Consider the following 24,288-nt stretch of genomic DNA (forward strand, 5'->3'; position numbering starts at 1 on the left):
CTTTGCACTCGTGTGAGAAAAATCGCGCATGTTTGGTACCCAAACCAGAACTTCTTCACAGAAGTTCGGGCTTGGGATCGGTGTTCTGTAGATTGTATTATTTTCCCTTATAACATGGTTATAAGAGAAAATGATAGCATTCTTAATACAGAATGAATAGTACAATAGGGGTGGAGGGGTTAAAAAAAATTAAACTCACCTTAATCCACTTGCTCGCGCAGCCCGGCTTCTGTCTTCTTTTTTGCTGTGTGCAGGAAAAAGACCTGTGGTGACGTCACTCCGGTCATCACTTGATCCATCACCATGGTAAAAGATCATGTGACGGACCATGTGATGACCGGAGTGACGTCACCACAGGTCCTTTTCCTGCACACAGCAAAAAAGAAGACAGAAGAGAAGCCGGGCTGCGCGAGCAAGTGGATAAGGGTGAGTTTAATTATTTGTAAAAAAAAATTAACCCCTCCAGCCCTATTGTACTATGCATTCTGTATTCAGAATGCTATTATTTTCCCTTATAACCATGTTATAAGGGAAAATAATAATGATCGGGTCCCCATCCCGATCGTCTCCTAGCAACCGTGCGTAGAAATCGCACCGCATCCGCACTTGCTTGCGGATGCTTGCGATTTTCATGCAACCCCATTCATTTCTATGGAGCCTGCGTTACGTGAAAAACGCACAAAGAGGAGCATGCTGCGATTTTCACGCAACACACAAGTGATGCGTGAAAATCACCGCTCGTTTGCACAGCCCCATAGAAATGAATGGGTCAGGATTCAGTGCGGGTGCAATGCGTTCAACTCACGCATCGCATCCGCGCGGAATACTCGCCCGTGTGAAAGGGGCCTTAGAGTGCTAGCTTCTGACCTACAGCTGACTGTGTCTCAGGGTTTGTTGGGTGTTGTTGTAGCTGGAGATCCACAACACTGGTCACATACATATATTTTTCTGTTATTTGCGGTAACTGATCTCTTGCATCCTCCATGTCATCAGTGTATAGGCTCATGGTGTTGTTAGAATTTCTTGCTGAACACTTGTATCTGGTGAGCGGAGGTCTACGGGCAGTAGACAGCACTAGACAATCAGCACAGGGAAATTGGTGCACTTTGGTTTATACTGGAGCCTGAAGAGATTGCACAATTACAAGAAATTGTTTGTGAGCAAGGCAAGCGAGTGGCCCATAGATTACAGTCTGTCTTATGTGAGCGGCGGGGCTGTGTGTTCTTTATGTGTACGGCCTTCATCAGGCTGGGTTCTACCAATTCTATGTGCATGAGAAATGAATATCTGTGGAAGACGAGGACGATTTCCCATGTCCTCTTCAGTTAAACTTTTTGGGAATCTTTGGACATAGAAACGAGTAAAGATATCGTTTTGTTGTTCTAGCAATTTTATACCTTAGATTAAGAAATATTCTAGCCGACGTGTATATATATATATTTTCTTCTGAAATATGTCTGAAGTGAGACAGGTCGCCGCAGGTTAGCATGAAGGATTATAGCTGAAAAATAGCAAGTTGTACAATACGGAGCTTAGTGCACGATTCAAAGCAATTACCGAAGCTTTACCTAATATGGTTCGTGAACTTTCCGACCAGTAATGGTCCAAAAATGCTCCACAAATTATATATGTTTTGGGAAGCCCTGCTTAATAAAGTGCCACCGGGCTCATTTCATATTCAATCTCCAAAAAAGAGGAGAATGTTCAACCCCCATCATTTTTCCCAATAATTGATTTAAACTGAACGGTTCCAATGCATCTTGGCATTGGTATTTGACCCAAGATTTGAAGTATTCAGTGGACAGGCTGAAAAGATCTATGGCAGGCATGCTCAACCTACGGCCCTCCAGCTGTTGTAAAACTACAACTCCCACAATTCCCTGCTGTAGGCTGATTAGCTGTAGGCTGTTCGGGCATGCTGGCAGTTGTAGTTTTGCAACAGCTGGAGGGCCGCAGGTTGAGCATGCCTGATATTCTATGGTCTGAAACCGGAACAGTGTGAAAGATGGATATCAAGTTTAATGTACTGTTTTTTTTTTTTGTTTTTTTTTTAATAAGGGATCCTTGGTGGTGGGTTTGTATGAATCCTTAGTTGATGCAATGTTTACATTTTTTATGTGATAAGTTGTATATTGTGCAGTTTGGTATTGAGTGGGAACAAAGGTGCCCTTGTTCATTGTGGGTTTTAGTCTTTCTCGCCCACCTGGATGAGCACGCACACTACAACTTTAGGGTATGCCCACACAGGACCAATATGTTGTGGACATTCTGCAGCTGAAAATCCACAGCAAAATGTTGCATTTTATGATTTGCAGCAGATTTCACTTTTTGCATTGCAAAATGTGAAGTCACTAGTGAAAACCGGCAGCCTAGACCTATCTTGTGTAAATATGATACATTTTTTGTATTGGAATAGCTTTTTAGTTAAGACCCGGAAATATGCAATGCTAATATATGACAGTTCCCCGTATTGATGATTGTCCGAATGTCCCTCTGCGGCAAAAGGGCGATCACAAACGTTGGGACTTTCTTATCAGATGGGGTCCACGGTCTATGGTTAAATCGCTTGTTTGCAATCTGCCTTTTACCACGTACCACACGGACATCTTGTAGATACCCGTGACCAATTTTTTTTATATGGTGAGAAATTCTCAGTGGATACAAAGCAATGAGGGAAGGGGAAAGGGGTTCAGGCTGTTGAAATAAAGACCTAAAAATATAGGCTGTTTATGGGTGATGCCAGTGTGTTAGGCCCCATGCACTCAACCATATGTATTTTGCGGTCTGCAAATTGGGGAGACCGTCCTTGTTGCATTTTATTTTTATTTTTAGCAGACCCGTTGACCAGTGGATCCGTGTTCCGTATTTTCAGGCCAAGCGTAGGACATGTTTTTTGTTTTTGCAGAAGGGACGGGAGGATGCGGAAAGCACATGGATGATCCATGTGCTTTATGCATCCGTATGTCCGTTTTGCAAAAAGATAGACTATGTCCGTAAAATGTAGACCACAGACCTGTTGAAGCCAGAATCTGCTCACAGACCGCATCCGTATTTTGCAGATCCGTGATTTACTATGAGGATATTAAAGCTTTTATGCACCATTTGTTCCACCATATTTACCTAAATTTGTGCAATAAATCTCGTCGTTCAGTTTAGCTATTCAGTTGTTTGTCACTTGTTAAGATAGATCATCAAGGAGAATTGCAAATCATTTGTGGGTTCTATATACGCAGTTCCACATCCAGGAGTAATTTGCTTTAATTTCACCCAATTGAACCTATAGTTCACCCCCATCTCCATTCATCTTTAATTGCTGCGTTCTACGCATAAGAAAAGCGGATAAATCTCCACAATTAGGCCGGCAAATGATTGCAAGTCGCTAGGGCTTGGAAGGCGACAAAACTTGAAACACTAGGGCACCTAACAAAAGCCATTTAGCAAGCGGCTCTGCTGCCGCGTGCTCAAGGAAAGTCTGCATTGTACAGTGTGCCAGAAGGAGCGCAGCTCTGAGTGTCAAATAGAAACGTATGGAGGAAAACAAAAGGAAGCAAGGCCTTCCAAGTATACAGCCGTTTGACAATGCCCAGTTAATGGTATGGTTAAGATAAGTGTATTCTGATCAGCTAGTCTGGTGTGGACAACTCCCAGGAGGCAGTGCAGCTAAAAACGGGGCTACTAACACCTATATTTTTGGGCTTTTCATTTGGTGTCTAGTTAAATATTTCTGTACCACTAAGGATGTCAGCATGGCTACTAGAATAGCGTCATCGGCTTTGTAAGATGATACTTTGCAATATATTTTTAATTATAGTACTATGCAACTATAACAATAATTAAAGGGGTTATCTAAGACTGAATAACGCCCCTACTATGCCAATTTCCTTCCTGATCGCTCCATGGCCGTCTTTACATCTTCCCCGCCTGCAGAAAACAGCATCCGTTGACGGGACGGGGGGTGTGCAGCCAATAGCAGGCTGCGGCGGTGACCTGCCCCCTTGCGCCATGATGCAGGGGGACAGGTCACTGCTGTGGCCTGATATTGGCTGCACACACCCCCATCAACAGATGTTTTTTTCGTCAAAAGCTGCATGAGTGAATCTAGTCTTAGGCTGCATGCACAACACCGCACCGCGTTTTGCGCTCCGCAAATTGGATGCCGCCCATAATAGAAATCCTCAAAAAAAAATCCTCAAACGAACAAGAATAGGACATGTTCAATTTTTTTTAAAAAATTTGCGGGGCCACGGAACGGAGCAACGGATGCGGACTGTACACGGAGTGCTGTCTGCTTCTTTTGCGGCCCCATTGAAGTGAGTCGGTCCTCCTCTGAGCCGCCCAAAAATGCGGCTTGGATACGGGCCCAAACAACGGTTGTGTGAATCAGGCCTTAAACGGTGTAGGACATTTATTTAAATCCAAAAATGATAAGGATACTGCTTTTCACCGCTGGACCCCATTGACTATAATGGGATCTGGCTTTTTTCTGGCATAAGTGGCGCTTTTCCGCCATACAAAAAACGTTAAATGCAATGTTTTGTTTTTTTGTACAGCTGAAAGCCAGCATTTTACCAGAAAGCGGTCAGATTCCATCTTAGTCAAGGGGTTCAGAGGTAAAAAGCAGTATCTGGCTAGGCCCAATCCGGTGAACTCCGGCAGGCTGTGAACCTACCCAGTCTTCTTTGAAGCAGATTTAAGGGTTGTTTTCCATAGTCACTGGGAAAGCAGAAAAACCTTACTCAAAAACGATTCCAAAACGCTTATAAAAATCGAAAAGTGACCTGTTTTTGGCTTCTAATTCTGCTACCAATATGCTTTTTTTCTTTCTGCTGTGAACCTAGCCCAGGAGTGGTGCCGGGGGGTAATTTCAATACATAGTGCCCTGTGTTTAATCTCATACAAACCTTTTGCATTCAATTTGTCTTCATCCCGGACCGGCAGAGCAGCGACACATCCCTTCCAGTGAGATATAATGGTGCCCGGCGACAGTTTTTTTTTTCGCATGCAACTGCTCATTATCATCATTTTCAAGAAAAAAAAATGCACTGAGAAAAAAAAAGTGCAGTTGCCGCAATTTCTGGTGCCATATTCCACTTAGGCCGGACTCCAAACGAAGGTGCTGTCACCTTGTGCCGGGATGCGTCCTCCACGCAGGCATCTCCGAGTCGAGATCTTGTCGAGTGGTGGCTCCAGCCGAAGACAAAGGCCATCTTGCCGTTTGTATCAGCTAGTTTTCTATGCAATATTATAAAACTTTCAGTCCAATCAGCACCTCCATTTAAATGCCACAAATTACAGCAGCAAAACAATAATTCCGCTGATTAGCCCTTTTCCATTTCTTGTAAGTGAACTGTTTATGCTGTGGAGTACCTCTGAAAAAAAGCAAAAGCCAAAACAGCCTTGATTAGTCAAGGAGTAATTGGATGACTTGATTTCAAGCAAGAGAATGAATTGGTTGATGATAGCCTGCAACGAAGTGTAGTGGTTCTGTTCAGATGAATACATAACATACAGTCATAAGATCCTGACATGGTTAGAACATGGGAGCCAAGGCTTTATCTCCGCTCCTACGTTTTCCTGAGGAATAGATGATCATAAAGACATTTTGTAGGGGATTTATGGGATCTTCTTAGGGCTTTGCACAATGGAATAAATCTGCTTTCATTTGATTTGGGGTGCACAACGTTTTCTGGGTGGGGGCCACATTATCAGACTGAACCAACGTCAAGGGCCAAAAATAAAATTTGAAGAGGTATTACCAACTGAAATACTGTATTTATGGCATATTGAAGATACAGTATATACCATTAGTATCTAGTTACAGTTTCAGGACTCCCATCTAATGGAAGAATTTCTGAAAAATACATTTGAGCAGCCACAAAACATAGACATACATGTCTTGTAACCGGATGGTTGGGGGCTGCATGTGGCCCCGTGGGCCGCAGGTTGTGCACCCCTGTTTCTATAAGGAATAGTCTCTTAAAGGGATGCGTCACCAGGAAATTCACTGGTAAACCAGACACAATGTCTTGTAGGGCTAGCTCAGCTGAATGTAATGATCCATTTCACTTGGCGATTTGTTGCTTCATTCTGGGGGGAAAAAATTATTTTCATTCCATATGCAAATGAGTAGTTAAGGGCACTGTGGGCGGGCCCAAGCCACTCTGTGCACCCTTACTCCTCCCACTTCCTCCGCCAGTCCATCACCCTCTCCTCAATTGACAGGGACGTGCTGCTGCCTAGGCATCTCACCTAGTACTGTCAGTCAAGAAGGAGAGGGAGGGGCTTGCATAGGAAGCAGGCGGAGCAACGTGCACAGAGTGCCATGGGGCCGCCCTCAGTGCACTTAACGGCTCTTTTTTTTTTCTCTGGAATAAAGCAATGGATCTCTAAGTAAAGGCTATCATTACATCCAGCTGAGCTAATCCTACATGAAATAATGCCCGTTTTATCAGTGACTTTTCTGATGACCGAATTCCTTTAACTGGCACAGGTAAAGATAGAGATATAATATTTTTTTTTTTAATCCTGCACCTTGTTTGTGACATAACCTGTTATAATATCATGTGATTTATCTGGGCAGATTACATGCAGATTGATTTAAAAAATAAAATAAAAATCTGCTTGGAATTCAAGGCTTGATGCAGATTGTCACCCCATATTTTACCTCTTGCAATGAAAATTGGTGAAATACATGCCAAAATTCACATGTAAGGCCGAGTTCACACGAACGTGTGTGACCCGTGCCTGTGCTGTGGCCCGCAAATAGCGGGCCGCAATGCACGATCGCCGGCCGTAGGTCAGCCGCATCGGATCGCGGACCCATTCACTTTAATGGGTCCGCGATCCGGCCGTTCCGCTAAAAGATAGGACTTGTGAAACTGAAGTACGGGACGTAACCCCACGGAGGCACTCCGTAGTGCTTCCGAGAGGTCCCGTCCCGTGCGGCCGTTCCGCGATTCCGGATTAGCGGACCCATTGAAGTGAATGGGTCCGCATACGTGATGCGGAATTCACACGGAACTGTGGCCGTGTATTGCGGCCCGCGATTTGCGGGCCGCAATACGGCCACAGATCACACACGTTCGTGTGAACTTAGCCTAACACTGATGGTGGAAAGTAAAGCATATGTACATAAATCCCCATAAAACCCCATGCCTGCATACAGTTGCAGTCGTGTCGTGCATGGAGAGAAAAATGGAAGCCATGGATCCGGTATAACGGACCCCATGAGCTACAGCTGGATCTGGCGGGTTTCCATCATTCTGCTATGGGGAGTGATCACAGAGTGACCAATCAGATTTCAGCTTTCTTTGGAAAATGGAGTATAATTGTTTTTTACAGGTCACTACTATTCTTCACCCCTAGTGTAAAAAAAACTGTATTTCTAATGTGAGGAAGGATCTCGCTGCTGCCACCCGCCTACAGGGAGAGGGGAGACCCTTTGTCTTGTCCTCTTCTTGGCATGTGGGGGGGGCACTGCTTAAGGGGGTCGTCCTACAAAAAATATTCATCAGTATCTGATCGGTGGGGATGCCCGCCCAGCCATCAGCTGTTTGAGAAGGCATCGGCGCTCGCTGAGGCCTTCTCTTAGCTTTCCCTAGGCTATTGACGTAACGTTCATCGGGCACATGGACTAGGAGCAGCTCAGCCCTATTGAAGTGAATGGGGCTGAGCTGTGATACCGAGCACAGCCGCTATACATTGCATGATGGTGAGAGAAGGCTGCAGCGCTCACAGGAGCACCAGAGGCCTCTCAAACAGCTGGTCGTCGGGGATCCTGGGTGTCGGACCCCCACTGATCAGATACTGATGGTCTATCCAGAGGAAATCCTCTGGATAGACCATCAGTAGTAAAGTCTCAGAAAACCCTTTTAAAACGGCATCAAAACTACATGCTAGTTTTAAAAGGACCTGTCACCTCTACTGACATGTCTGTGGTAATATCTACACGTATTCCCCATGTAATAACAATTCTGGAGCATCAATTCTTAGGACTCTGTTGTGTCATTCCTCTATTATTCATTCTAGAAGTTAGGGTAGGGCTACCTGGTGAGCTGTGTCACAGGAAAGTCGCACAACATTTAAAAAATAATAATTTTAGCCAATGTTGTCACACTGTGACCTGCGACATACTGCGACACGACAGTTGCAAAAAATCCATCCAAGTTTCAACAGCTTCATGTCGCAATGCGACACCATTGACTACCGTTTTTGCACGACAAATGGTGCCGTGTCGGCCTAGCCTTAGGAATAGCTAGCAGTTTGCATGATGGTCTAGATGGGTGTTACCAGTTGGGGGAGTGTCTCTGCAGTCTGTTAATATCCAATCAGTGCTGCCTGTGTCAGATTCTTCCCAAACTGGTAACACCCATCTGGACCTTCATTGTAAATTTCTAGCAGGAATAATACAGGAATGGCGCAGCATACAGCCATAAGAATAGATGCTCCAGAATTGTTATTACACGAGAATGCAATTAGTTACTAAAACAGACCGTCAGGAGAGGTGACAGCTCCTCTTTAAGGCTACTTTCACACTGACGTTTTGGCTTTCCGTTTGTGAGATCCGTTCAGGGCTCTCACAAGCGGTCCAAAACTGATCAGTTCAGCCCCAATGCATTCTGAATGGAAAAGGATCCGCTCAGAATGCATCAGTTTGCCTCCGTTCCGTCTCCATTCCTCTTTGGAGGTGGACACCAAAACGCTGCTTTCAGCGTTTTGGTGTCTGTCTGACGAAACTGAGCCAAACGGATCCGTCCTGGTACACAATGTAAGTCAATGGGGACGGATCCGTTTTCTATGACACAATCCGGCACAATAGAAAACTGATCCGTCCTCCATAGACTTTAAATGGAGTTCATGACTGATCCGTCTTGGCTATGTTACAGATAATACAAACGGATCCGTTCTGAACAGATGCAGACGGTTGTATTTGAATGGATCAGTCTGTACAGATCCGTGACGGACCCGCACCAAACGCGAGTGTGAAAGTAGCCTAACTTAGTTTGCCATAGTTTTGCGGTAATATAAATGTGTTCTACTACATTTTAACCATCCTTCAACTGCTGTGTGTGAATACCCCCCTAGGCATGCCTAATGTGCTGCAGCAGTTTTTGGGAAGGCAAAGGAATAATTACGGTAATTGTTCTAGATATCTGGCGGTTTCTGTTTTTCAGACTGTATATTTTTCCTGCCGGCCGGTGTCTTCCCGGAGGTATTACGTGTGATCTGCTTTTATTGAAATAATTATCTTTCCTTTGCCTCATTTGCATAAAGTCTAGTTAGCGTGTTGCCCCATCATGTCATGGAAAGTGCACGAAGTCAGCACACATACTCCAGTAATATCTGCCTGCCGTACCCTCGCGCCTCCGGTTGGCAATTTCAAATTATGGCTTCGGCTGCACTTTAAATGCGTGTTAATAGCGTGTGCTCCTAACAAGGGCCAGCACCATTTTGTTCACATTGTGAGTGCTTGTCACTCATGGATGACAAATGTACCTTCCCCAGCTTCTCTGATGGCCCCCTCAAAAACCATACCCTCGAATCAGGCCGACGAAATTAGCCGCTGTGTAAATTGTGTGTCTGAGTGGTTCATTATCTAATCACGGTCAAAACCACAGTGATAAAGTAGATTGGAGCTGGGGGAGAGGTCTGCCAGATGATTTCAGGCCAATCCCCGTTTCCCATGGAAACTCAGACCCTGCCGGAACGATCAGATCATCATTTCTTGTAACTTTGGTGCATAGTAAAGAGGCGGTGGGGGAAAGTCGCCTGGAGCCGGATTTATTTAGTACTTGTCGCTCTACTGATTAATGGCAGGAAGCTATACATCTGGGAATCCGCTCTTTCCTCTGATCAAAATCACGTTGTTGACGCTCGACACCTTCCCTGCAGCTGGTCTCCCATCGCCATTCATTCCTTCCAGCTGTAGATACAAAGTTACGACAACTTCCGCTCTTCTACAGTAGCTCGGCTGAGGCTAGAATCCGTGACGCGCTCACTGGCTGTCCATGTTACAGAACTTGTATCCGATCGTACGGTGTTATAACGCAGGAGATCATGTCAGAATTAGGCCATCTGCACATGTTGCGGAAAAACCGTAGCGTATCACGTGTGTGAGTTTACACTGATTATTTTTTTTTTAGTGCGGAAATTGACCTGCAGTTGCGGCTTTCAGATTTAGGCTACATGCACACGAACGTTTTGTTTCCGTGTCTGTTCCGTTTCTGTTCCGTTTCCGTTCCGGATAGGATGCAGACCCATTTATTTCAATGCTGTCCACATCAGTATGTCCGATCCGTAGCCCCGCAAAAAAATAGAACATGTCCTACTCTTTTCCGTTTTACGCATTGTTACAATGGATCCGCAAAATAAAAAAACGGATGGCATACGAATGTCATCAGTTTTTTGTTTTTTTTGGTGGACCGCAAAACACATACGGTCGTGTGCATGTATTCCTTAATAGTGTGTTAATTATGTTTGCGGAGTTAGCTGCGGATTTCAGCCTTTTTAATGGAGAGATCTGCGGCAAAACCTGCATCTAATCCGCACCAAAAACCGTAATTGGACATTGCGTGTTTTGGTGCAGATAAATCCGCACAGAAATTTGTGCAGATCTTGTATCCGTTCACCCGCATTCGTGTGCAGGTGGCCTGATGCAAGAAAATTCCTTTAATCTGGCATCTGATAAAGCAAAAAATCTGAAAGTCCGGCGTTTGTGTCTATCATAGAATTGCAACGTATGATGGATTCTTGCAAAATGGAAGTAAAAATATTGAGCAGAGACGGTTTAACTGCATGGGGGTAGAGACAGAGTAAGTTTTGGTTGGAGTTGGGTACATCTCCTGAGCTGCAGCAGAAAGGACATGACCCCTGAGCTGCAGCAGAAAGGACATGACCCCTGAGCTGCAGCAGAAAGGACATGACCCCTGAGCTGTGATAGGGAGAGCTGAGACACACCCCCTGAGCTGCAGCAGAAAGGACACTCCCCTGAGCTGTCAGCTTGATGTAAATCTAGCAGAGCCATGAATGGTGAGATCTCTGGACCTATGTGCAGTACAGGGCTGGTTCTAGCTTTGTTAGAAGGAGGTTGTCATGTGCTATATGATGTCTGATTTGTATGTTTTACATCAGTCATTGTATAGTCTGCTGCAGGTCGTTAAAACTACTTTAATATTTTGTTGCTTACTTCTCAAATATGTGCCATTGTCTTCAGCTCGTTCTGAGTCTTTATCCTTGAGCTGCTCTCTTTATCAGCATAACCCCACACTAGAGACGTCTGGTATCTAAATTATTCCCCTCTCTCCATTGAGAACAAATCGGTGCTCAACATGCAACAGGGTCGGCCTGAGGTTCTTTGGGCCCACTAAAGGAAGTTATTCTCCGGGCCCAACCCCAATATCATCAATAAAGGCTTATAGGTAGGGATGAGCGAAATTCTGTTTTCAAGTTCGGCATACAAGGTTCGGGTTATCTAAGAATTCAGTTATAATCCGTGGTAGCGGAATCCATAACGGAATTCTTAGATAACCCGAACCTTGTACGCCGAACTTAAAACAGAAGTTCACTCAACACTACTTATAGGTTTTGATTCAAAGAAATGGATCCTAGTTGCAAATTATTGTCTCCAAGCAGCTCAAAAAGATTCTTTTCTCCTGGACCTTTTAGGGTCCCCTGGTACTGACGCTGCATGCATGTGTATGAAGCAGGAGCAACAGCTGTCGGCAGGATGATTCCTCTGACAACGCTATTGTGTATGGTCCTCTGTAGTGTTGTATACTTTTCTACGTCTGTTAATCCAGCACTTTTCCATTGATTTCATATGAAAGGAGTTTGGTTGTTAGTTTATTTAATCAAACCCAACCAAAGACTTGTGACTAGTGTTGAGCGAACTAAGTTCGGATTTGGGCTATCGAAGAATCCCATTATTGATTCCGCTACCACATACCACAACGGAATTCGGAATCCATATCGGGATTCTTTTATAACCCGAAGCCGAACTTTAGACGCCGAACTTAAACCACAAGTTCGCTCAACACTACTTGTGACAAAAGTTCCAAAAAGTCCTCTGGACGCCCTTGTGTGACACTGGCTTCAGAAGTGCTTGATATCGCCTTTTTGAAATGGCCTTTCAAGGACCATCTCGTTCCCTCATTTGGGTCGCATAGTGTTCCAGTGACACATGTGGCCCGCCATGTCTAGAATATGTTGTCCACGGCCAGTTTTTGTTTGGGTTGAGTGTTTTTAATGAAGCTTATGATGCGGCCGGGCAGGGACATTAATGACACCGGCTACAATTTCAGAAACGTTAAAGGATGAGTCAGTGAATGCACATTACGAGCCTTCGCCGCAAAGCGCTGGTCACCTATTGGTAATTAAGTTTACAGTTAGCAAGTAATCAAGAACTGAGCAAAAATGTAATAATTACGATGATAATAAAGAGCTTTTATATAGCGCATAAAATTTTTATGCAAAGCAATACGCCGAATTCTGGCGGCACAGATTCTTTGCCCAACTGAGTTTACAGTCTAATCTTTATGCCACGTCCAGCGACAAAAGTGACTTGTTCAAGGTCACCGGAGAACAGCACCGGCGAAGTCTCATCCTTCTGTTATCATTGGTGCTCCTCACCACAGAGGGCGCTGTCCACTATTTACCCATCTTCCCCGTGTTGTCTTTGATTTCCACCGTCCCGTTACCTGATTATTTACCTAGCTAGGTGTTGACTTTTAATACAGTTCTCCTGCTGTGCGGAAACCCACTGCTTAGAGGGGATCCCTCACCTCTCCTGACAGCACTGTTTTAGGAAACCATTGTATTTCTCATGAACTAATTCCTCTGTTATTCCTGTTAGAAATGTATGGGGGAAAAAATGGGTGTTAGCACTTGGGTTGGTGTGTCAGCACGGTATGTTAAATTATTGATGGTAAACTTCCCATGCTTCTGTGTGACTTCAGTTTATGGACACTGGTGCTAAATCTCCCTAAAGTACCAGTGATTGAGCAGATGAGCGCTCGTAAGAACACTCGTTCCCCATCGTAAAAATAAGAGAGCGCCGAACACCTTATTGGCACTCATTGGGAATCGCCCTTAGTGATTCATTTGCAAAGGTATGAGTTTGACGGTGGATGTTTGTGTAGTACGATTTTTTTTTAATGTTTCTCTTTTTTTATTTTTTTTATTAGGGGCATTTGACGATGATGACATCATCCACGTTGAAGGAACCGTCAACCCAGTGCGAGATATTGAGATCATCCATGAGGAACTCCGTATGAAGGATGAAGAAGCCATTATAGCTGCTCTAGATAAGCTTGAAAAAGTAGCCGTGCGAGGAAGTGACAAAAAGTTAAAACCAGAATATGTAAGTAATACAAACTGCAAACTACAAACTTATATAGATGTAAATATTTATGTATTTGTGTGTGTATATATTGTGGGGATTCGCTCTGGTAGGCAGGTTAGCGGACGCAGTATAGAGGCGCAACAACAAAGTCTTTGAATTAAACAGTTCAGTGTTTATTCACACATTAATGCCTCGTGCACACGACCGTTGTGTGCATCCGTGGCCGTTTTCCGTTTTTTTTTCGCGGACCCATTGACTTGCTGTGATTTGCAGCCGCATCCGTGATCCGTGTTTCCTGTCCGTCAAAAAAATATGACCTGTCCTATTTTTTTGACGGACAACGGTTCACGGACCCATTCAAGTCAATGGGTCCGTGAAAGAACACGGATGCACACAAGATTGGCATCCGCGTCCGTGATCCGTGGCCGTAGGTTACTTTTTATACAGACGGATCCGAAGATCCGTCTGCATAAAAGCTTTTTCAGAGATGAGTTTACTCAAATCCGACAGTATATTCTAACACAGAGGCGTTCCCATAGTGATGGGGACGCTTCTAGTTAGAATATACTGAGAACTGTGTACATGACTGCTGCCTGGCAGCACCCGATCTCTTACAGGGGGCTGTGATCCGCACAATTAACCCCTCAGGTGCATATCATAGCCCCCTATAAGAGATCAGGGGCTGCCAGGCAGCAGGGGGCAGACCCCCCTCCCTCCCCAGTTTGAATATCATTGGTGGCCAGTGTGCGGCCCCCCCCCCCCCCCCCCCCATTGTAATATCATTGGTGGCCAGTGTGCGGCCTCCCCCCCCGGCCCCCCCTCTATTGTATTAATATCATTGGTGGCCAGTGTGCGGCCTCCCCCCCTCCGTCGGCCCCCCTCTATTGTAATTTCATTGGTGGCCAGATTCTGATCGGAGTCCCAGTTTAATCGCTCTGGGCCTCCGATCGGTAACCATGGCAACCAGGATGCTACTGCAGGCCTGGTTGCCATGGTTACTTAGCAATATTACAATATTAGAAGCATCACTTCATACTTACCTGCTGGCTTCTGCGATGTGTGTCCGGCCGGGAGCTCCTCCTACTGGTAAGTGACAGATCAATGCGCCGCACAGACCTGTCATGAAACCAGCTCTTACTTCACCGAGGCCAGGAGCCTCTGCGACACATGTCTATCATCCACGATCATCCCTTGAATCCTCCTAATATATATATATATATATATATATATGTCGTCAAGCTTTCGTATTCCCTCATAAAAAAAACGTTTTAGGCTGAGCTGCGAGCCTCAAATGCATCGCTGTCTTCACCACAGAGCCACGGCTTATTTGCAAATGATTTGCCAAATAATCCACCGCCACTCGTATGGTTGTCACGATACCAACATTCGATTTCGATACCATAAAAAAGTATTGCGATACTCAATACCATTCAATACCACGCAAAAAAAATAAAACACCAAAAAAGTCGTGTGCATTCCGCATTTTATGGAACGTCCGGCCCATAATCGAATAGTCCTACCCTATTTTTTTTTTTTTGGGGGGGGGGGGGGGGGGGGGGGGGGGGGAGACAAGGTGACTAGAAAAATGTCGAATCGCGCATTATTTTATTTTATTTTTTTCTGTTACGGCGTTCACCGCATAGGATTTTTTTTTTTTTTTTTTTTTTTTTTTAGATTTTAATAGTTTGGACTTTTCAGACGTGGTGATATCTTTATTTATTGTTTATATATTTTAGATGTAAAATTGGGAAAGGGAGTGATTTATACTTTTTTGTGTGTGTGTTTTTTAAACTTTTTATTTTATTTTTTATTTACTTTTTTACTTAATAACTATTTCCCCCTTAGGGGCTAGAACCTGGGATCTTTTCATCCCTTGTCCTATTCCCCCTAATAGAGCTCTATTAGGGTGAATAGGACTTCACACACTCCCTGCTGCCCTGGGTTTTGTGCACACAGCAGCAGGGAGATTACCATGGCAGCCAGGGCTTTAGTAGCGTCATGGCTGCCATGGTAACCGATCAGAGCCCCAGGATTACACTGCTGGGGCTCCGATCATAACTGCCACTGCACCACCAATGAGGAGGGGACCCTGTGGCCACTGCCACCAATGACTTTAATACTGGGGGGTTGGAGGGGGGGTGCGCACTGCGCCACCAATGTTTTTAATACTGTAGGGGGGGGGGGGCGCACTGCGCCACCAATGAAGATAATTAACGTTTAATACAGATACAGGAGGCGGGTGCCGGCAGCAGAATCACATAGCCGGCACCCAACCACTATGACAGGGCGCTGCGATCCGCGGCAATCAACCGCTGATCGCAGCTCCCTGTCATAGAGGTCGGGTGCCGGCTATGTGATTCTGCCGCCTTCTGTATTAAACATTAGTTATTTTCATTGGTGGCGCAGTGGCCACAGCCCCTCCCCTCCTCCGTCCCTCTCTCCTCACAATGGTGGCAGTGGCAGCAGCGGCACAGGGGGGAGGGAGAGACTGCTTCCTTCTCCCCTGTGCTGCTGAGGGAACATGGCGCGCGCAGTAGCGCAGCCTAGTATCTGTATAAGGCAAATCCCGGTATCGCATTGATAACGGTACAAAAGGGGTACAATTGGGTGTCGATAATTCGATACCTGGTGCAACCCTAGTCACTCGTCTAGGCTCATGTCCCTGCTCAATGTTGTCATCAGTGATGGACGGGCATCCGGCTATCGCCGCCCTTGAACTTCTCTGTCCATTCATACACACTTTTTCACGTCAAAACACTTCCTCCATACTGTGCACAAAGTCTCCGATAAATATGGGCACCAGACATACCCGCAGACCACAAAAAAAAAAAAACTAAGCGCTGCGCACCGCTCTTCTTTCGTGCAGATCACAAGAGTGGGGCAGCCATTGTTTCTCGCACCTCAGTCACAAATGAGCTGACGTAACACGTTCAAACCTGCACAGCAGCGACTGGGGAGATGATGTCAAAATTCTGTGTATTTGTCATTTCTGGAAGTTGATTAAAATAAATTCCACAGCCAGAGTGCGGTTAATTTTTGACTCGCCCTCATATTTGTTTAAAAAATAAATTTAAAAAAATAGCACAGCGGACGCCCGCAGCCTCGCTCACGTTTTTATTCGAACGGCAAGCTGAAATACAGAAGAAGTTCATTATTCTTTGTGTTTTAACATGATCGCTGGTCAAAGGCCACTTGTACTTAAAGTCATTAGAGAGAAGATGCTTTCTCTGCCTCCAACCTCAGGTCACCGTGATGAGCTAATGAAAGAGCTTCCACAAGTCCTCTCTCCATGTAATGTTCAGATCACTTTTTGAGGTTATCCTGTTGATGCCTCTGATTATTCAGTGTCAGCTAGGTGAATATTTATACCAAGTGACATTTAATAGGTTACAAAGTGTGTGTTTTTTTTCTCCTCTATATATCAAAAAAAAAAAATCATATTTTAGTAAATTTGTTAGTCTTTGGATTTCAGTTTTCTAAAATGCAGCTGTCCACATAGGTGGGGGATCGTATCAGGAGAAGCAGGGAGAATCCCATATGCTTAGCTGTTCCCGTAGGCCGTCTATGTGCGCGCCCACCTCTGCATTCAATCCTGGGTGCAGTGGTACCTGGTGAACAGAAGTCGGGCTCAAATCCGCACCCAGTTCTGCAAGTGACACCTGCATTTTGCATCTGAGTTGCCGCAGCCAAATATGTGGCTTCGTGTGTGTTTACCCAGCCTAATGACTGTACTAATGACCCACCTCTATTGTAAGGCCTCTCATGCACACTGAATGACCCCTGAAGTGCAGATCTGGTGGTGATAAATAATAGGTTGCCACATATGCCCCCCTCTGTCCGAGACGAGCTGCACTTTCCTCCCGCTCTAAATGCTTTGCAAAAGGACTAACTGGCCCGGTGTTAGAATCTCTACTTTGGGTCCCATGAAGACCATTTGGGGGTTCCATGTGTACCCTCCCCTTTTAATGGAATAGTATATGATTCTTACTGTACTGATTAGGAGAGTATGCCCGATTTTGACATTATATTGGATTGGTATATGTTCTATGTATCATGGCTATTGGGTTCCTAAATCGTAGGCCTATGTGCTTGAGCACTTAAAGGGGTTATCGCACTAATAACACTTATTCGCTATCCACAGGATAGGTGTTTGATCGCTGGGGGTCCCACGAATAGGGGTCCGCAAGTGACGCCAAACAGCCCCTTAAGAATGCAGCGGTTCTACATCCACTGCTCCATTCAATTCTATGGGACTTCCCGATTCAGCACTCCTGCAAGTTTCATAGAAGTGAACGTAGCTGCAAAATTGTGCTGCCATTAGCTGCTGTGGGGTGCGTGGCTTGTCAAATGCTGCTAGCCGCACCATTCTGGTATCACCCTTTAACGGGTACTCGGGACAAAGAATCCGGTCCAATTCTACTAAGAAATGGGGCACATTGTATTATTCCAACCCTTACCTTGGCTATGTTCCCATGTAGCGGTGGTCCCTTTACATCTTGGGACAGCCCCACTTCATACTCATGTTAGAGGGGTATTCTAGTTAGATTAAGATATATCGTGTCCACAGGATAGGGGATAACTATTAGATCGGTGGGGTCCTTCCGCGGGGGCCTCTTAACCCCTGAAATGAACGGACCGGCTGGTATGGCACGCATGCGGCCGCTCCTTTCATTTCTATGCGAGTTCCGGAGATACCCAAGTACAGCATGCATACCCATCCAGCTTCTCCGTTTTTTTCACAGGGCTGCAGGGTGTCCGAGGCCCCCCATTCTCGTGATCAGTGGGGGTCCCAGAGCTAGGACCCCCACCAATCGAATAGTTATCCCCAATCCTGTTGATCTAACTGGAATACCACTTTAACGGCCATGTGGGTAAAGCCGCAATATTCACAGCAAAATCCGGCTGTCCTTAATAATGAATTTTAAAATTGCGCCCACCGCAAACAGGCCCGTTTTTTCTTCCACATGAGGCCGTGACTACGTGGGACCATATTCCTAGTAATATTTTACTTTTCAACCCATTTAGACTAAATATATCTTAAAGGGGTTGGCTGATTTTTTACTATTGATGACCTATCCTCACCGATAGCTGTTTGAAGAGAAGGCAGCGCTCATAGGAGAGCTGCTTTCTCTGCTCTGTTCACCTGCTCACCGCAGAAATTGCAGTGGCGTCCCCATTCACTCCTGCGGGATGGCTCCTCCCTATGCGCTTGAACTACAGAACCATCCCACAGAAGTGAATGGGGACGCCATACTTGTAATTACACCTGCTCACCACTGCAATTTCTACAGTGAGCAGAGAAAGCAGCTCTCATATAAGCGCTGCCTTCTCTTCAAACAGCTGATCAGCAGGGGGGGGCGGGTGTCGGACCCCTGCTGATCTGATATTGATGACCTACCGGGAGGATAGGTCATCAATGGTAAAAAGCGGACAATCCTTTTAAGTGCTGACGGCTTAACCTGTTTTGCTCCACTTTGAAACAATTTTTATTTTCTTTTTTCAAACGAAGATGACGGCTTATTTCCTTGCATGTGACTTTTTATTTTATTCCCCCCCCCCTTATGAGAAGTCTTGTTGCATGTCTGTACATAAGCTGCTCTTGGCCACTCATCGCAGTAACCAGCTGGGCCATTTCACCTGCCGACGCTATTAAAGAGGACTCTCTCCATAGATTAATCCCCCTGCGACATTAGGTTTTTTTTCTCTCTTCCTAGCGCTGACAACCAGAGTAGGCATTCAGAGTTTGCAGGTGGCCAGTATGACGCACATAATTGCCTACAATTTTAGGCAATGAATAAAAATGGTCTACATTACTTGTCAAAGGTTGTATATGCAGTGCCAAGGGAGATCTATGGGAAGCCTTTTAGGGTTTAAAGAACATTTAATAGCAAGGCTGCACAGTGCTTTTTTAATCATAATGCATTTGTAATATAGCACTTTGATCTTCTCCTCGTAGGAAACGGTGTTACATTAGCCACTTTTAAACATTTTTGCGAGTGAAAATTTGCAATGGCGAGAGTAAAAAGTGATTATTCTTTTAGGTAGAACACGCTGGATTTCATTTAAAAAGTTTTAGCAATCCCCCTTACTTGTTAAAATCTGTGGGGAGCCCCTGTTCCTGGTGTGTAGCAAATTAGCTATGCTATTGGAACTTTTGCTTTTCTTAGTCCCCCCCACCCCCCCCCCCCCCCCCCGTGTCCTTTTTATAATGTGACTGGAAAAGGCAAATTCTGTACAAAGTAGGCTGTGTATTTATTTATGGCTGCAATGGTGGCTGCTTGCTGTTTTTTTTTTTTTTTTTCCCAGAAAAAAATTGAGCAAATCCCAAAAAATAAAAATAAAAACATGGCAGACATTAAAATTTTCATTTGTTTCGTTTGGTCTCAAACATTAAGCTCATTTGGTCTCTCTTAAAAAAAATAAAATAAAATGCATATTTTAAGGGAGTAAGCTTGACCCCTCGGAGCAGACTCCTTGATTAACACCTGCTTGTACAGCGGACCTAACCACATGCGGCTTTGAGATATACAACAGCAGAACTGATCAGGGAAGGCTCGAAGGGATCACGTTGTGTCACTTGCTGTTTGCAGTTTCCATTTCACAGACGATTAATCTTTTTGTGAAGAAAGGCCACTGAAACAAAGCGCATTGGGCTTTTCCTGCAGTTACCACTCCTGAATGCACGCTAGCCTGCAAGCTAGAAAGCCTTTAGGTTTCCTGCCGGGAGAGATGTTCCGAGCTTGAATGCAGCTGGTTAGGGGTCAGCAGAGCAAACCTCTTGCCATTGTGTAATGGAGGCATTGGCACGGCTCAGTTTTTACAGGCGGGGTGGCGGAAGGGGGCAGGCAAACAAATTTTGGCAACAAATATAAAAAAGAAAAAAAAAAGGGGGGGCTGCTTATATAAAGGGATATCTTGGCCCGGCAGCTATCATTTCAGAGCTCTCCCGTTGCCAACAATCATCTCTGTATCTGTTGCTTTGGCTTTTGATTGAAGGTCCCCTTCATTGTTCACCTTCTCTTTGCAGCCGGTGTTAATATGCTTGCCGGACTCTTACAGACGTGCCACCTCTCTGTTGCATCAATATAAGACTTTGTGTTACGTTGCCCACCTTATTGTACATTTAACCCGTCTGTGCACAGCGGAAACTTTCCTTAAGGCCTCTTTCATACTACCGTATGGATATTTCAGTGTTTTGCGGTCCGTTTTTCACTGATCCGTTGTTCAGTTTTCTGTTTTGTTTCCGTTCTGTTTTTCCGTTCCGTTTTTCCGTATGGCATATACAGTATACAGTAATTACATAGAAAAAAATTGGGCTGGGCATAACATTTTCAATAGATGGTTCCGCAAAAACGGAACGGATACGGAAGACATACGGATGCACCCATTGACTTGAATGGAGCCACGCAACGTGATTTGCGGGCAATAATAGGACATGTTCTATCTTTCAACGGAACGGAAATATGGAAATGGAAAGCATACGGAGTACATTCTGTTTTTTTTTGCCGAACCATTGAAATGAGTGGTTCCGTATACGGACCGCAAAAAACGGCCCGCAAAACTGGAAAAAAAAAAATAGAACATGTCCTATTCTTGTCCGTTTTAGGCATGGTTACAATGGATCCGCAAAAAAACAAACGGATGTCATCTGTTTTTTTTTTGCGGACCAAAAAACACATACGGTCGTGTGCATGGAGCCTTATTCAGATTTACAAGCTAATTAGGATACGGCCAAACCTTTTTTAATGGCTCACATTTAGTTTTTGTATTTACATTTTATTGCTTGCTTTTTGAAGTGTCCTTCAAAAAAAATATATATATATATCTTCCACACCATGTTCAATATATTTACTCTACGTCTCTTTTAAATCTCTTTTAGGATAGGGCTATACGGCGAAATTTGACACTCAAGAGTCGCGCGCCAATTTTTGTAATGATAGTCAATGGTGTCTCACTGTGACATACTGCGACATGCAACATACTGTGACATGACAGTCGCAAAAAATCCATCCAAGTTGGATTTTTGTGTGTGTCGCAGTATTTCACATGTCGCAGTTCGACTCCATTGACTATGATTGCAAATAATGTCGTGCGACATGAATGTTGCAATGTAGTTGCACTCTTTTTGTGGCGCGACACATGTTGGCGTGTAGCCCTAGCCTTATCCGCATTCTTAGTCCTTCATCTGCATAAGGCAGTAATCTGCTGCCCACACATCCTCAGTAGCTGTCAGCAGGACAGCTGCTCCTCCTGACTCCCACATAGATGTGCATTCTTGGCTGGGCTAAGTGTGCATGTGATTCCAAAGGAGAAATGGGAATAAGCTGCTGCCAGATTCTTCTACCGGACATGCTCCTCCATTCAAATGGGAAACATAGGGTCCTGTTCTCGTGATCAGTAGGGACCCACGCCCATCAGACATTTGTCCCCACCCTGTCCATTGTTGCAGATGGGGGATGACTATTCTTCATGTTAATAGACAGTGATACCTCAAGATACAATGGCCTCAGGAGACAATATTTACAACGTACAGTGATCTTTTCTGACCCATCGTAAGTTGAAACTAGACTCAACATACAATGTCTCAGACTCAGATCCAACCAATCAAGGCCACTTCTCTGGTAAAATAGCTGGATCAGTTAGCAGCTAATCCTGACTGTTATATGTAAGGACTTGTTTTATCTGTCTCCGTTATCTGCTTATTTTTCTTAAATCTTCAGTTTTCTCTTATCTTGGATTTTGGGACTTTGGAACTGATTACTCAACTTACAATGGTTTCAACTTACAATGGTCGTCCTGGAACCAATAAAAGAGGACCTGTCACCGCTCCTGACAGGCCTGTTTTAATAGCGTCATGCATTCCCCATGTAATAACAATTCTGGGGCATCTATTCTTATGGTTCTATGTTGTGCCGTTCCTTTATTATTTCTACCAGAAGTTATGAATGAATTGCTCCAGTTGGGGGGTGTGTACCTGCACAGACTGCCTCTATCCAATCAGTGCTGCCCTTGTCAGACTGTGCAGGGACACACCCCCAACTGGTTACCTCCCCTCTGTACCCTTACTGCAGACTGCTAGCAGCTCATTCATAACTTCTGGTAGAAATAATAAAGGAACGGCACAACATTCAGACATAAGAATAGATGCTCCAGAATTGTTATTACATGGGGAATGCATGAAGCTATTAAAACAGGCCTGTCAGGAGCGGTGACAGGTCCTCATTAATATTGTATCTTGAGGGACCCCTGTAATTGAACCCTTAGGCTAAATGCACACGATCAAGATTGCATGCGGATTTGCCTGCACATTGTATTCTATGAGAATTTTAAATTCTCATGTACACGATGCTGATTTTTTTTTCAGTGCGGATTTTAAAGTCCGCAGCATGTCAATTTATTTTATTTTATCCTGACCAGATTTTACACATTCACTTCAGTGGGGAGAGTAAAATCTGCACCAATTCATGCAGATTGTCCGCACGGATTTCCCTGCGAACACCTGTGGATTTCTCCGCACATAAATCCCGAACATGTGCATTTATCCTTATATGTACCGTCCCTGCTCCTGTCTGTTGGCATAACTAGACATTTTGTAACCAGGATCCCAATATAGGCAAGTAACAAGTCCTCTGAAATGAAACTAAAAAATGTATCCTCACCAATGCTCTTTTCCCTCTTTGTTTTGTGTTACATTTGTTCCAAACTTCTAGTCCCAACATACACAACTATATGTTGCCATCGCTTCCCATTGTACAGTAGATAACGTGCGGTGTACGTTTTTTTTTTTTCATGATCAGAATTTACAATAAATTGAAATATAAAGTATGTGGACCTATACCAGCCAGACCTATCCTATAAGGACTCTTTGGCCTATAGATATGTTTGCTGTATATGTCAGGACATTTTCCTAGCATATACGGTATGTACAAAGTGTAAGAAATTGGCGCATAGTACAAAAGAAGAAGCTTTTATGTGCTCCTGACATATTTTGATATCATTTGTGAATTGTACTTTCTGCGCTGCTTTTCCACCACATCTTTTAAGCTTTTGGGTTTTGTGGTCCTTTCAATTAACTGTAATTGTAATCTCCGAACAGTTGCCATGAACGTGAAAAGTTTTTGTTCCGCAAAAGATACCCATTTACTTTCTGTCTTCGCGGCTCGTGTACATTTCTATTATTAGGTTGAATATTTTGCCAAACAATATTTGTTTCAGACAAATGATTGTGCCGGCGGTGTCACGCTGAGCTTTCAGCTTGTCATTCAATTTAATGATTTTGTTTTTCTGCTTCTCTGTTAATTTTCCTTAGGACATAATGTGCAAAGTCAAATCCTGGGTAATAGATGAAAAGAATCATGTCCGCTATTGCCATGAGTGGAATGACAAGGAGGTACAGTATCTGTTTGCAGCATTGACCGTACTGATAACATTCGCATTGTGTCACAACCTTTTCAGGCTAAGGAGCTGTAATCCTAGATCATCTTGCCCACGCTCGCTGTTTGCCAGTCTGCAGGATTTTCTATATCTTTCTGAAAGGTTCTTGTTGAAACCCTGCAGAAAACGCAGGGTTACTCTCCTGGTCTTCTGCATAGGGGGAAGATGGGGGGAAGGCTCCAGCGGCAGCCAGTTGTCCTATAGCCCAGTGTTTCCCAACCAGTGTGCCTCCAGCTTTTGCAAAACTACAACTCCCAGCATGCCTGCACAGCCAAAGGCTGTCTGGGCATGCTGGGTGTTGTAGTTTTGCAACAGCTGGAGGCACACTGGTTGGGAAACACGGCTATAGCCGACCCGTGACTGATTTCCTGGGACACACAGATGATTTCTTCATATATTTCTCTGTAATATGAGATGAAATGGGAGCAGAGGAGGTTAAAGGGAATCTCTGACCTTTATTATGCTGCCCAGCATAGTATAGTGACAGACCCGCTATCACTTCTGGGCTAGAATTC

The 24,288-nt window shown here is 44.5% G+C and overlaps 1 protein-coding gene across 1 annotated transcript in view; it reads left to right on the forward strand.

Annotated features, from left to right (window-relative positions):
• OLA1 (Obg like ATPase 1) overlaps positions 1 to 24,288 on the forward strand; it is a 159,210-nt gene that overhangs the window by 68,669 nt on the left and 66,253 nt on the right. The window contains 2 exon segments of the mRNA XM_040440290.1: positions 13,182 to 13,357; positions 23,649 to 23,729. Of these exon segments, the coding sequence (XP_040296224.1) occupies positions 13,182 to 13,357; positions 23,649 to 23,729 (257 nt within the window).

Source organism: Bufo bufo, chromosome 7, assembly GCF_905171765.1.
Source record: "Bufo bufo chromosome 7, aBufBuf1.1, whole genome shotgun sequence".
NCBI lineage: Eukaryota > Metazoa > Chordata > Amphibia > Anura > Bufonidae > Bufo > Bufo bufo.